The sequence below is a fragment of the Thermomyces dupontii genome (assembly GCF_041956625.1).
Source record: "Thermomyces dupontii strain NRRL 2155 unplaced genomic scaffold VTN31scaffold_9, whole genome shotgun sequence".
NCBI classification, from domain to species: Eukaryota; Fungi; Ascomycota; class Eurotiomycetes; order Eurotiales; family Trichocomaceae; genus Thermomyces; species Thermomyces dupontii.
Genome location: NW_027192315.1, coordinates 424,453 through 438,214, shown reverse-complemented (window position 1 = coordinate 438,214; position 13,762 = coordinate 424,453). Strand labels below are relative to the sequence as shown.

General features: G+C 53.7%; 7 protein-coding genes across 7 annotated transcripts; 3 read left to right on the top strand and 4 right to left on the bottom strand.

The window, feature by feature from the left end:
• Window positions 1-405: 405 nt before the first annotated feature.
• On the bottom strand, window positions 406-915 carry VTN31DRAFT_7352 (uncharacterized protein; the record flags this gene model as incomplete). The annotated part of the gene is made up of 1 exon (XM_069408064.1): window positions 406-915. The coding sequence occupies one exon, from the start codon at window positions 913-915 to the stop codon at window positions 406-408; it is 510 nt and encodes a 169-aa protein (XP_069257850.1).
• Window positions 916-1,563: 648 nt separating this feature from the next.
• On the bottom strand, window positions 1,564-4,573 carry VTN31DRAFT_7351 (uncharacterized protein; the record flags this gene model as incomplete). The annotated part of the gene is made up of 8 exons (XM_069408063.1): window positions 1,564-1,828; window positions 1,888-2,339; window positions 2,397-2,953; window positions 3,020-3,301; window positions 3,356-3,697; window positions 3,755-4,363; window positions 4,417-4,461; window positions 4,519-4,573. The coding sequence occupies 8 exons, from the start codon at window positions 4,571-4,573 to the stop codon at window positions 1,564-1,566; spliced, it is 2,607 nt and encodes an 868-aa protein (XP_069257849.1).
• A 3,181-nt stretch (window positions 4,574-7,754) lies between these two features.
• Window positions 7,755-9,806, top strand: VTN31DRAFT_7350 (uncharacterized protein; the record flags this gene model as incomplete). The annotated part of the gene is made up of 1 exon (XM_069408062.1): window positions 7,755-9,806. One exon carries the CDS (start codon window positions 7,755-7,757, stop codon window positions 9,804-9,806), a length of 2,052 nt encoding a protein of 683 aa, XP_069257848.1.
• Window positions 9,807-10,178: 372 nt separating this feature from the next.
• Window positions 10,179-10,796, bottom strand: VTN31DRAFT_7349 (uncharacterized protein; the record flags this gene model as incomplete). Its single annotated transcript, XM_069408060.1, has 3 exons — window positions 10,179-10,322; window positions 10,409-10,539; window positions 10,625-10,796. The coding sequence occupies 3 exons, from the start codon at window positions 10,794-10,796 to the stop codon at window positions 10,179-10,181; spliced, it is 447 nt and encodes a 148-aa protein (XP_069257847.1).
• A 302-nt stretch (window positions 10,797-11,098) lies between these two features.
• On the top strand, window positions 11,099-11,439 carry VTN31DRAFT_7348 (uncharacterized protein; the record flags this gene model as incomplete). Its single annotated transcript, XM_069408059.1, has 2 exons — window positions 11,099-11,207; window positions 11,267-11,439. 2 exons carry the CDS (start codon window positions 11,099-11,101, stop codon window positions 11,437-11,439), a joined length of 282 nt encoding a protein of 93 aa, XP_069257846.1.
• Window positions 11,440-11,675: 236 nt separating this feature from the next.
• Window positions 11,676-12,563, bottom strand: VTN31DRAFT_7347 (60S ribosomal protein uL23; the record flags this gene model as incomplete). The annotated part of the gene is made up of 4 exons (XM_069408058.1): window positions 11,676-11,763; window positions 11,824-12,110; window positions 12,192-12,250; window positions 12,536-12,563. 4 exons carry the CDS (start codon window positions 12,561-12,563, stop codon window positions 11,676-11,678), a joined length of 462 nt encoding a protein of 153 aa, XP_069257845.1.
• Window positions 12,564-12,837: 274 nt separating this feature from the next.
• VTN31DRAFT_7346 (uncharacterized protein) lies at window positions 12,838-13,746 on the top strand (the record flags this gene model as incomplete). Its single annotated transcript, XM_069408057.1, has 1 exon — window positions 12,838-13,746. The coding sequence occupies one exon, from the start codon at window positions 12,838-12,840 to the stop codon at window positions 13,744-13,746; it is 909 nt and encodes a 302-aa protein (XP_069257844.1).
• Window positions 13,747-13,762: the final 16 nt, after the last annotated feature.

The following is a 13,762-nucleotide window of genomic DNA, read 5'->3' as shown; positions in this document are numbered from 1 at the left end:
ACAGTCTCAACGATGAATTCAGCGAGCATTATTTTCGACAATCAGTACCTATCCGTACTTTATATAGAAAGAACAAACCTGCAGAGAACGGAGCAAAAGCCAATCAAAAACATACGAGTACGAAGTAGTTACTCCGTTATATACGAGTAGTCAGCCCTAAGGCCCCTGTTAGCCCTAACCTAAGCTCTAATACTTACCAGGGTGCGAGCCAGGGTTTAGCAGCAAGTCCACTTGTCCAGGGGGTGTGGGTGTCCAGGCCGTCCCAAGTACATAACTAGGTTAACTTCCTAATTAGGCTCAAGCTAAGAAACGTTAGCATGTGGGGTCTTCCGCCAGACTCGGAGCTCCAGAAAACAAAAATCACCGAGAACCAATTATGTAGTTACGTTTCCAACGTCCAAGGAATCATAATCTCAACTTGAACGAGCACAACAATTCCAACATCTGCAACCCCCGTACACATCCACTCAAAGAGGGAGAAAAAGAAGCCTCAGTTCCTGAACCAGACACGACAGAGAGCAAGAGAGAGAAAGGAAGAGAAAAGAAAAAAAGAATGCTCCGCCGAAAACCCACCGCCATCACAATCACCCCCGAAGACATCACCGCGTTCGAAGAGGCGCGTCTCCGCAAGAAACTCGAAGAGACCCGGGACGGCAGCGGCGGCAATGGCGGCCAACCGGAATACATCGAGAGCGAGTTCACCACCAAAAAGTACGATCCGAATGACGAGTTGAAGCCGTTGCCGGGGGATAAGGCGCGGATTGTCCGGTCGAGGGATGAGAGGATCGGGTTGGGGAGGAGATGATATCGGATCGAGAGGTCAGACACTGTTCGCGCCATGAGGGGAGGGATTGGAAATGGAATGATTTGGATTTGGGTGTTGCTTTGTTTTGACGATTGTGATATGTTGTTCATGACTTGTACTCCGTACTATGTGATACCCATCAAAAAAAAAAAAAAAAAAAAAGAAAAATAACCATTGATAAGCACTTTCATGACATCCACATTCTTTTTCCTTCATAACTGCCACAAGTGAGACCTCATTCCTGACATCGACATACTCTTCACTGCCACTGAATTGAGACATAAACATTGTCAAAGTAACCCAGATGAATGTTTCGCAAGATACATGGAAAATAAGTAAATCACCACAAATCGTCCCATCGATGCACGGAATTTGGCAGAGGGTATCGAATCGAATCAGCTGGAGAAGAAAAATATGTCCAAATCGCAAAACCGAGCCACAAATGTACAAACCAGCTCCCACAATAAAGTCGTCGTATAAACACCGGCCCAACGGTTAGATAAAACAATATCCGGGAACCTTCACCGGGAAACGTTTTCTTTTTTTTCCCCGAACCGATACAGGTAGAATCATACATCGTTGCATGAGCGATCATCACATGGGAACACAGCCGTACCGTGGAACCTCGAAAGGACAAAATTCCGTCGAAATAAAGGAAGAAAGGAAACACGAATTGAACGCCGCAGAAACGCCGTTTCGAGGATATAGAGAATGAATGATTACCCCGGTCGACTGCTGCCATGCGACAAATCGACCGACTAGTTCCACCGACGCTTGATGCCGTGAGGGTCATATACACTGGCAACACTCTGCTGCCAGTCTCGTGCGGTCATCATGACCGGCGCCTGCGCCACTGGCTGCTGCTCGCGGATGGCATGCGATGCGTCCAGGGACATCATCTTGCTGGCCCCCGGATATTGAAGGGCATACTGCGCGGGCATGCTATCGACCATCTGGCCGGTGTTCATGGGCGACGAAGGACCGAACTGAGACGAGTTCACGGCGAACGCGAGATCCCACGACCTAGAAAAACAAAAGCAGTCAGGAAACAATGCCCAAAGGGAAGGGAGGGATGTACGCACGTCATGATTCGTGTAGGATCCCAGCTGTTCTCGTCCACCAGCGGCATCGTCAACGGTTGGGTCGACGTGGCATGCGGCATCATGCCCAGATTCGACACCGGAGGGGAATGGGGATTAGACTCGGCACGGGCCGAAGCAGGCGGCGTAATTGGGTGCGATGTAAAGGTAATTTGCTGAGAAGGACTTGAGGTCTGGGCATATTGGTTGCTGTACTGTCCATCAAATGGCGGCGGAGTTGCCTGGCTCTCAGATGGACTCCCGTATGGGAAGGTCCGCTTGAGCTCAAAGGGCTTGCTCGTGTCGGCTGAGAACGCAACCCGGAGCGATTCAATCTGCGCCTGGATCTCGGGAATTGGCCACGCCGCAGCGCATTTCTCGAGGATCCGCATGTGCCGCGTAAAGTAATCGCGTGCATCCGAGTTAAATTCGGGGTCTGGTGAGGTGATGGCGACCTGTTGAAAATGGAACAGTCAGTAGGCATATAGATGTTAAGAAACGGTCCGGCGCACCAGATGCAACATGGTGCAGGTGAGCACCGAATAGATGGTAAAGCTGATCCCTCGCTGCATAAAAAGCAGTCCCCGCAACCCAAAGCGCTGGAGGATCGCTTCCTGCAAGCGACACAGGCATTTGGCGGACGAATAGCACAGAGACATGTGCGTCTTCCAATTCCCGCCGGCCGCGAACGACTTGGATGAGACCAATTGCGGCCGGTGCAACATGATGATGCCGAGGTGATAGTGACAGTGCAGATTTCCCACGAAATGCGACGGCAGGTGAGGCGGCGATCCATCCTCTGGATACGTCACCTGCAGATCGGGGGGCAGACGACGGACAAAGTCACTAAAGAGCGGATTTGACTCGACAAACCGCGGGCTGGACCCCCAGTCTTTGGTTTGTCGCTTGATCCGATGATAGGCTTCGACAAACGACCGGATGTTATAGGCATTGCGGACAAAATACGAGAACTGCCGCGACCGATCGATCTCGAATGGGTCGCCTTCCTCAGCATCAACACTCGGTCGCATATCGACCGTATCGGGATCGACTTCGTAATCAGAGCGACCTACGAAAGGAGAGCCTGGAGTTAGTTTCTGGACCTGACAATGCGAACAGAGACGGTGGTGACAACCTTGCGGGCCACCCGTCATGACTTCGACCACGAGCAGCGTTTGCCAGACCCGTGTTTGAACTAAGCAGTCAACGGGATCCAGATTACAAGTCCTTCCATCCTGATGGAGGCTGTAATGCTCGTGAATATCGAGGTCTTTTGCCATGGAGATCATCGTCTTCACCGTCTGCCACGAGCGGTAGAAATATCCCTTGGTAGGATTCGATTCCCGCGCCTTGAGCAGTAGGAGCAATGCCTGGATGGTGCTCAATCGAGGCACGTCCATGAAACTCGGCTCATGCCCTGGTGGCAAACAGATTAGCGAGTGTATTGGTCTCCCAGGGTAAGGTGACTCACGATTGGCAAGCGCTAACCACTGGGCGCCTTGAGCCGGATCGTCGGACATTCGACCAGCACAGGCGAAGAGAGCCTCCAGCAGCAAGGGTGAGATCGCGGACCGATCATGTCGCCATTGATGATACAGGCTCTCACGATGCACCACGGGCACATACGGGTGAATGTCTGTAAAGTAGACATCGAAGTACGCCATGGCCTCCTCGTCACTTGGCATCAACTCCGGAGGGATGCGGACAACAGAGCCCGCCTCCGTGTTCAGAGAAGGCAACCTGGACTCGACCTCATCTTGGACAAGGGCCTCGGGTTCCATGGCCATCTTTCTCTGCTGTCGGATGTATGGAGCTACCGCGTCGTCAGTGCAAGAGACTTTTGTGCCAACATGCAGAGTCGGACCCTTACCAATGCCAGTCTCATCAATCTTCAACTCGCCAAAAGCCTCGCTCAGCCCATCCGCCGTCGACTGATCGGGATCGAGAAAAATCCCACTGTCAGACGTTGGCAAGGGTGCTGATTGTTGTTGCTGTTGCTGTTGCTGCTGCTGCTGCTGCTGTGGTTGTTCATGATGCGGCTGCTGGGGGCGTTGCTCCTGCTGCTGTGGCCGGGAATATTGAGGAGCAAAGGATGGCTGATGGTATGCCTGATGAGTAACTGGGATGGTGGGGGGTTGGGTGCTGTACACGGGCTGCGACGGCGGTGTCACGTAGCGTTGATACATTGCGTTGTACGGCATCAGATCTCCCGGCACATGCGCGTTCCCGCCGGCCGATCCAGGCGGCATCGAGAGTTGATGGCTGATCGCGTTCGGTTGCGACATCCGCTGCTCCATATACCCAGACCCTTCGGTGCCAGCTGGCTTGTCGGAGTCAAGTTGCGAGTCGCTGTCTTGGTTGACCGTCGGAGGCACACAGACCAGCTTGAGGCGCTGACATGCTGAGCATGGCCACGTATTGGTCGTGGCCGCATCGCATTTGATCTTTCTTTTGCGGCATCCATTGCAGGCTCGCATAACTGGAGGAGTTCGTCATTGTGCGCAAGTGAACAGGGCGGTTGTTTGAGCTTACCCTTGAGCCTCTTATGTCTGTTGTGCTCGTCGACAAATACATAGTCTGGGCTCTGTCAGCTTTGGGACGATCGGCGATCTGGCTTCAGGGGAAAATATATACTCTTTTGTCCTTCACGAGGAGGTCCCGACGGGGACAGGAAGGTGTAGCTTTGCATGGCCGGGGAGCTGTGTAGAGAACACACAGAGAGTAAGCTCCAGGCCTGTGGAGGAGCCGGTGTCGATCGAGTAATAATACAAGGCTACTTGCACGTTTCTCCGTCGGTGAACAGGTCGTCCGAGCCCTAAATCTCGTCGCAATGACAGAACCCGGCAGGGGTCGATCAAGGCCGAACCATTAGCCGCTCACGGACGAGAAAAAAAAAGCAACCGCGATGTCGTTGCGAGCCCCGGAAACCGCGTGCGACGGCCTGCGGAGGCCCGGGCAAGGGCGTAGGAGTTGCGACCGAAGCAAGCGTCCCACACGAAACAGCCTCGTTCTCGTTTCCCCTCCTTTTGAGTTCTTTTCTTCCTTTTGAATTCGGCCTGCGCAATTCGTTGGAGCGTGCGATGTCCCTTTCGGTTTGCGCAGTGCCTGATCCGGGCCGCCCAGGTCCAGCAAATGATTGAGGGTTCTTTGAGGCGTGTTCTTTATTTCCTCGGAAGTATCCCTTCAGCGACGTCGCGTCGAGGTCCGCAGTATCGGAAACGAGGAGCGCAGAGTTCCCACAGCAGATCGAACACCAGCGAATTGATCACCGCGTGTCATTGAGTTCTCAGCAGCGATCTCGGGCGATCCGCTGGGGATGTCCAGGAGATGCGGGCACCGACCGGGGCCGTCGAGGGGCCACGAGACGAGAGCACGGGGCGAAGACGGAGACGGGCAGGGAGACTTTTTGGGGAGGGGGCACAGGCGAGAAGAACAGAGAACAACGGCCAATTCGAAAAGAGGAGCTGCACAGGGGAGGGCTGGTCCGGAGAAGCGGGTTTAAAGTACGGGTAAATAATAATCAAGGCGAGGCGAAGAGACAGAGGGTTGTTGGAGTTGGATGCAAGCCGGGAATGGGGGCTAAGTGGGGGTCCCCGACCAGAGAGATACTACAGTACCTACAGTATGTAGGTAGTGGTTGTACTGTACTCACTACCAGCAACAGAGCTCTGCGTAGGTAAGTAATTAAATCAAAGACAAGACACGACCTTGATCAGTCTAATCAATTGCTTGAGCTGTAAATCTCTTGTGGCGCTTTGACTCGGTTTCATTGTGTGGTGTTTACGAGCTGAGCGGATGTGGCTGAACACACGGCATTTTCTTTCATTATTAAACCCTCCGCTGCACGATGGATGGACATTTCAGGCGGCCTGCAGTGGCAAAGGATTCGAGTCTGGCACTGGCGGTTCCCACGAGCATTCCGCCATCGATCCGATCTCTCATGCGCATCCATAATAGTCTGTCCATCACAAACCGAGTCGATTCCAGTGCCATTGATTGGCATGCACGATCCGGTCTGGCGGAAGTGGGCTTTTTTTGTCCTCGGGACTTGATCAGTCGACTGGAGAGCGCGCAGCATTCGTTCTGGCACGGGTTCGGACAATCCCAATCTCCAAACCCCGGATTCAATCACACAGACACCCAATCGCTGCAGTGGTCCTGAGAAATTGCTCATATTGCCCACCATATCCGTCATGGAGAAGACTTTCTCCTGTGCTTATTAATGCCAGAGAACTGACTGGTCCGTGGTCGGGTCATATGACAGTTGACCTTGGCGGAATGCCAGTTGACAATCGAAGTTTACACGGTAGGGAGTAAACTGATAGTAGTAACAAGCTTGAATGATTTTCATGAACTTATTTCTTCTCTCAAGATGAAAGCTCTTCGATCCCACTCATAATGCAGCCGTTGAATTACCTCATCAAAAACAGGAGATGACTGTCGTTGGAACAACTAGTGGTTTGTGATTGCAACGGTCTGCATTTCCCGGCGCATCCGCGACCAATAGAGCCATTTTCTTTCTGCACAGGATTTCACCGATCACCAAACATGATCCCAATGCGTGGTCTGGCTCTATTAGATAGGAGCGTGCAATACAAGTCTGGAGTCCGAATGCTCAAGCCTCCATCTGCCGACCCCAGCCGTTCTCGGCCAGCATTCTTTGCTTAATTCCTCGTAAACGCATGGCTTGAGCACTCCACTGCACCAGATCCGGAGGTTCCGGACGGTTGGCTCCTCCACACACGGCCCATGTCAGTGAGCAAGAACCCTGGTCGTTCAGGACCAGCACTCCTGACATGGCCATGGTTCCTCTCCCTCGGGCTGAAGAATTCATGTCCATCGACCCTCTGCGCCGCAGAGAGCCAGAGTGACCAATCAGAGGACTCGGATACGGAGCATTCAGACGGTCACCTGATCCGCACCACATCGCTGACTCATCCAACACGTGACTGGCTGACTCATCACCTTGGCGCTTGACCGCTGGTCTCGATTTCCTGGCCTTCCCAGTTCCAGATCATCCATCGATCGTTCGATCGTCCAATTCGCAGTCTACCTACATACAGGACGCGATCGGCGAGCAGTACAAGATCAACCTTGCTAGGCGTATTGCAGAACTACGACGACTCCGTACTTATCACAGACAATTGCGGCCCATCTACTTGTCCCTCCCTGCATTTCGAAGGGATCAGTCTCCAAACCCTGTCAAACAGCAAGCTTCCCTCATCAAGCGGTCAGAATCAGCTTCCTTGCATTGGGGTTTCAGGTGATTCCAGCAAGGACGGCTCCATTGGCCCAGGCGGAATGGCCGTCGGCATCTTGGCCCTTGGCTTTCCCACGTCATCATCATCACGGCCCGTAGTCGCTCTCGTTGACTGGCTCCTCGCGTGGACGCGTCTCCGCCGCCGCCTTACCGTTACATTACCGCTGTAACATTCTTTATTCGCTGCCAACTCGCGTGACAACACGCGTCTGTGACAATACATGACACGACGCGTGCAGTCCCATCCGAGCCCTCTGGTGCCCAACGAAGCCCGCTAAATTGTGCAGATTGGAGAACAATCCGACTTTTTTTTTCCTCTTTCTGAGCCCTGGATGGTCCAGGATCATCAGCCTTAAATAGTCTCTAAAGCGCCACAGCGCACATCCTCCACCCGAGACAGGAGACCCCCCCCGCGCCCTTCTTCCTATTCACCCCCATTTCCCACCCACCTCCCCCCGGGGTCCGTCGCTTTCATCTCAATTCCTCTCTCCAGTCACTCCCATCGTTCGCGATTCGACTCACTCATCCATTGCGACGATAATCACAACTCTCGTCCCAGCGCTGGATCAGCGCTCTGTTTCGTGGCTTGTTCATCGCGGCCATCCCAGTGATGGCTTCCTCACGCCCTTCGCCGCCGCAGGAGCGGCGGCCGGCCAATTCGACTCGCAAGATTGCCCCTCTCCAGCCGTCCCCCATCCCCCTGCAGCCTATTGAGAATGTGCCTGCCGCACGAAAAGAGTCGTCGACCGCGCAGAAGCCGTCGCCAAAGAGCAGTCGGCGTCCCGGATCCGCGCATTCGAATCAGGGATCGTCGCTGCAATTCGTCTCCATCACGGCCCCGTCCCCGCCAACGTTTGCGACAGACTCCCCCGCAAAACGGCAACCACAGGGCCGGTCGCACCGTCGCACGCCGTCCGTGCCGTCGCAGACGACATTCAATACGTTTCCCAGTCGGTCCTCGCCGAGCGACTATGGGCAGTCGTCGCAATCGACCGGGAGCAACGAGGCCGCGATTCCCAATCCATCAATGACCGACAAGCCCGCCAAGCGCACGCTGATGGAAGCCGCGCCGGTTCGGGAACGGCCCGCCAAAAAACCCAAGCGGGAGGAGCCGGTGGAACTACCCGAGCCGCATGAGATGCCGCCGATTGAAGACGACGGGTCGAAGCCGCCATACAGCTACGCGACCTTGATTGGCATGTCACTCTTGCGCGCGCCGAACCGCCGTTTGACGCTGTCTCAAATCTACAAATGGATTTCGGACACTTTCTCGTACTATCGCAACGGAGACTCGGGGTGGCAGAACAGTATCCGCCACAATCTTAGCTTGAACAAAGCCTTTGTAAAGCAAGAACGGCCCAAGGATGATCCCGGCAAGGGCAACTACTGGTCCATCGAGCCCGGCATGGAGGCGCAGTTTCTCAAGGACAAGCCTGTGCGTCGGGCAACCATGTCCAGCACCCCCATGCCGCCGACGACTGGCGGCAAGGATGCGGGGATGCAGACCGTGGGCACGACGAGCATGTGGAGTTTGCCTCCGCCAGCACCACCGGTGGAGCCCAAGCCGCAGGGCAATGCAGGCCCCAGCACGACCAACAGCCGCAGCTACGAGCCGCAGGACTTGTCGTCGGACGCCACGCTGCCCGCGTCGGATCCAGCATTGCTCGAGGACAGCGGCGAGGATGAAGGGCGTGCCCCGGCGGTCAGTCAGGCTCCTCGCTCCTCTCCCCCGCCCATGCTTCACTCGTCGCCCCCGGTAGCGCCGCCCCGGTTCTTCCGGCAAGGCACGCCCTCGTCTCCGTCCCGTGGAATGCCATCGTCGCGCAAGCGTCGCTCCGGGGCGATGAACGACAGTGGCTACTTTTCGTCGCTCGAGTCGTCCGCCATGCGCCCGCAGGGGAGCGGCCACATCCTCACGTCGGAGCTGGACATTGAGCCGCCGCGGATCAAACGGGGCCGCGCCGAGGAAGAGATTGCACGGATCCGTAGCTCTTCGCACGACATCAGCCCCTTACGGGCTCGCGCGTCAAGATCAGGGCAGGTTCCGGCGATGGGTACATCGTCACCAGTCCGCGAAGAGTACGTGAACCCTCTGCCGCCGCCGCTGACGCCGGTGATCAAATTTAAGAAACCGGCCAAGCCGCCACCGTCGGTGTCGCCCAACACGAACCTGCGCAACCACCGGCGCAAGATCCAGCAGATGGTGCAGTCGCCCATCAAGAACCTGGGTCTGACGGACGAGGAGCTGCCGTGGAGCCCGGCATTCAAAATCGACGAGACCACGACGCCGAGCGATAACCTGCATGCGCAGTTTGACATTTTTGCGGATCCCACCGCAGACGTCCCCACGCCGGGGTTGTCTCCAGTCAAGCATCCTGGCAGTGCTCAGGGTTTGACCGACAATGCCCTCAACGACATCACTTCCAGCAGCGCCAACAAGCGCCTGGGCCTGACGACAACCGCAACGAGCGCCAGCAAGACCCGCACGGTGGACTTGGACGAGTCGCCGCTCAAGATGCTGGATCCGAGCCCGTACGAACCGGGCGATGACTTTTTCTCCTTCAACTTTTTCGACGACAGCCCCACGGAGATTGACGGGATCGATCTGCTGCAGGGGTTCCAGAAGATTGGCGGGGCGAGCAGAGACGCGACTTGTTCGTAGCTGCCTTTTCCCTCTTAACGACGGTCACGAAATCGGTGTTCTGGTGTTTTTTTTGGACGGGGTTTGGCAGGATTTGCATTGTTCGCGTCGGCGTCCCGGTTCATGTATCTAGGATTTGCTCGAGGTTTGCTGTGTGAGTTCTGGTTGGGATCGGATAGGGTTCTGGGAGGTTCAATTGCCATGACTACGTGTACATGAATGATGAACAGTCGAGTCATAAACTCGATCTAATTGACTTCTTTTTTTTTTTTTTTTGAATTGCATTGACCTACATATCCTAATATCCAATCACCCAGAGGGAACATAAAACCCAACCAACGCCAACGCCATCCCATGCAAATCAAGACATACCGCGACCAATTCCATCTCAAATCAATCACTACTCGCGCACCCCCGACACCCACAATTCACACATTGAATCGTATGATTCTCCTTGAGCTGTGCCCTCGGCACGCGGCAAATGCACGTCGCATTAAAATTTGTCTCTTTGGTTTGGATGCATCGGAGACAACACAACTATAAAAGAAACAAACCATCATCAGCTCTTAAGTCCCAACTAACCAAAAAAAAAACCAAGTGACAAACAAAATGTGCCCCCATACCTTCTCGTAGCCCTGCTTCTTCCACTTTGCAATCAGATTCCCATCCGCATACCCGTTTTTCAATAACCAGTCATATAATTCCCTCGAAATGGCCTGTTTATTGTAGTACAAGTCGTAGACGTATCGCGAGCCTATCCATCATTATCCGTCAGTTCTTTGATTCGTCCAATCCAATACCATGAAGGGAAAGGGGGGGGGAGGATAGAAAAAACCGACGTTGATGATGGATCTGAAAAATCGGCCACTGCATCTCATGCTTCTTCTTGCCCTCATGCGACGCGTTTTCGGCGTCCTTGAGTTTGTTGTGGAATTCGAGGAAGGTGTCTTCGAGATCCTCGAAGCCTGGCGGTGGAGGTTTTTTGTTACGGGATGTGCGGATCGGTGGCATCTTCTCTTTCTGTCTGTCTTTCCTCTCTCTCTCTTTTTATTTCACGGGGACTTGAGGGGGTGTTTGGTTGAGTAAAGTACTGTAAGTAGTATTGATCTAACAGCAGAAGTCGGTTATCAAATATCAAGTTGTCGATAGAGCAGATCTGCCACTTGCCACCGCCTTCTTCATCAAACAGAATATCTAGCCTACTCTACGGAGTAAATCTCACGGCTTAGCATCACAAAAGGATAGACCTTACTCGACAGCAAAGCAACAATCAAATCCTCTCTTTTCCTCGCACGAGATCAAATAAGAAAAAAATGGAAAGCATCTCCCCCAACATCGACATCTCCAAGCTCACCGAGGCCGACCGCAAGGACCTCAGCCGAACCCTCGCCAATGAGTCTCAAAAGATGAACATGCAACAAAGTACAATCCAAAAGTCCGCTTCACATATTCAAACTTCCTGCTGATTGGTTATTGTTTAGCCGTTCATAATCTTTCCGAGATTTGCTGGAAGAAATGCATCGCCGGCGGGAATATCACGTCGAACCGTCTGGACTCGTCCGAGGAGCGCTGCGCGCAGAACTGCGTTGAGCGGTGGATGGATGCCAATTTCTTGATTCTGAAGCATTTGGAGACGTTGCGGGGCCAGTCGTGATGGCACTTTTTTGTTTTTTGAGGTGATTTCTGGGGGAGGACTCTGACAGGGGTCTTGTTCAGATTCAGATCGCTGTATGAATAGATCATGTAGAATACTTGAATCAAAAGTATGATGATTACTTTTTTTTGTCTACTTTTTGAGATTCATACATCATGCACGCCGACAGGCAGTCTTTCATTTCTAAACTGAACCGCCTAAACCATGACATGACTTGACCCAGAAAGAAAACTCATTTAAACAATCGCCAGCTTTGTGGCCGCAATATCCAGCGCATCAATGTCGGGAGTTAACCGGCAGTAAGCCTTCTTCTTCCCGTCGGGCCTAAAATCATATCAGCCATTTTTGCCCACCATTTTGTTTTTTCAAGACAAATCAACGTACCGAATCAACGTATTAACTTTGACGGTATCCACATCATACAGCTTCTTCAGCGCCGCCTTGATCTGCCGCTTATTGGCCTTGACGTCGACGATGAAGACGAGCGTGTTGTGCTCCTCGATCTTCTTCATCGCGCTCTCCGTATTGAGCGGATACTGGATCACCTTGTGGGCGTCGAGCCGCGGCTCATGCGGGATCGACTTGCGCGGGTACTTGGGCGACCGCGACAGCTGCAGCGTCTTGGGGCGGTGGAACGTTGTCGACCGGCGGATCTTGCGGGTTTTGTGCGACTAGATAAAAATATGCTCGTCAATATCGTAGATTCGGTTTTTTCCTTCTTTTGATGGTAGTGGTAATCGAATTCCACGTACATTGACACCCTTCAGGACGGCCTTGGCCGCGGCGCCGGCCTGCTTTGTGGCCTTTGTGGCTGCTCCGGGTTGTTAGCTCATGCTTTTCCATCCAAGGGCGATTGAAATCATAGCAGCCATGTCCACTGAGCGAAACTCGACACGTTGTATTCCGGCCAATTTAATCGTCTCGTAGATAGAAAAAACAGACGCAATGCAAGGAATCCGTTTTGTTCAATCCCAATCCACTCCACGAGCAAAACTCCGAGTTATTCAATCCATCGATCACCCGCCATCCCCGCGGCGCGTGCGAGAGACAAAACCCGTGGACAAATGGCAAGAAAAACTCATCTGAAAAATCTTACCTTTCTTGTTGTCCGCCTTCGGTGCCATTGCGAAATCTCTGGCGTTGTCGCTTGTGTCTGTCGCGGACTGCTCAGTGTCGAGATCCCAATCCCAAATTATCGAAGTTGGAATCGCTAAGCGAAAAGTCCGACTAGTGTGTGTGTGGATCACGTGGATACATAACATACTTTCCTTAGCAGGACTAGCATGAAACCTCTTCTCGTAATAATTACCGTAATCTAATTACAGTACAACATCGCATAAGTAGGTACTCCGTAGAAACCTCTCTGTTCAATAGCATGGTTCAAGCTCCAATTCATAGATGACGACGAGCAAAAAAGCCCGCAAAAAGCGCCCCCTCCTCCTCTCTCACACCCGGCCACCATTGGCCAAAAAGCAAGCCGCTCCGTCGCTCTCCGCCAAGGCCACCCGACACCTCATCCGCTCACACCACCAGCTGCTCAAGGCCCGCGAAAAAGCCGCGGCCGCCGGCGATGCAGAGCGCGTCGCAGCCATCGACGCCGAAATCGCCGCCAAGGGGGGACTGGAAAGCTACCAGCTGGCCAGTCGGACTGGGCAATCGCGGGAACGCGGCGGCGATTCCAGCATTGTGTTGCTCGAATGGCTGCGGCCGGCCCTGCGGAAGATCGTCAAAGTGGCCCCCTCGGACCCGAAGAAGCTGAGGGTCCTCGAGATTGGTGCGCTGAGTACTCAGAATGCCTGCTCGAAAGCGCCGCAGCTGGCGGTCACGCGGATCGACCTGCATGCATGCGAGCCGGGAATTCAGCAGCAGGACTTTATGCAGCGGCCGCTCCCCACGGGGGACGAGGAGCGGTTCCATGTGATCAGTTTGTCGTTGGTGCTGAATTTCGTGCCCACGCCCGTTGGGAGAGGGGAGATGCTGAAGCGGTGTCGGTTGTTTCTGACGTCGGCGGGTCTGCCTCCAGGTCTGGAGGGAAAAGGGTTCTCGCCTTGTCTGTTTCTCGTCTTGCCGGCCGCGTGTGTCACCAATTCGCGGTATCTCACCGGGGAAAGGCTCTTGGAGATCATGCAATGTCTCGGCTTCGAACTACGCGAGGAGAAGATTACCCGGAAACTGATCTATCAACTATGGTCCTATGATCCCCAAGCTCGAGGTCCCGAGAGAGTCTTTCGAAAGGAAGAAATCAACCCCGGGAAATCTCGAAACAACTTTTCAATCGTCCTCCATTCAACGCATGATGACACATGATACATGACAGTTTCGT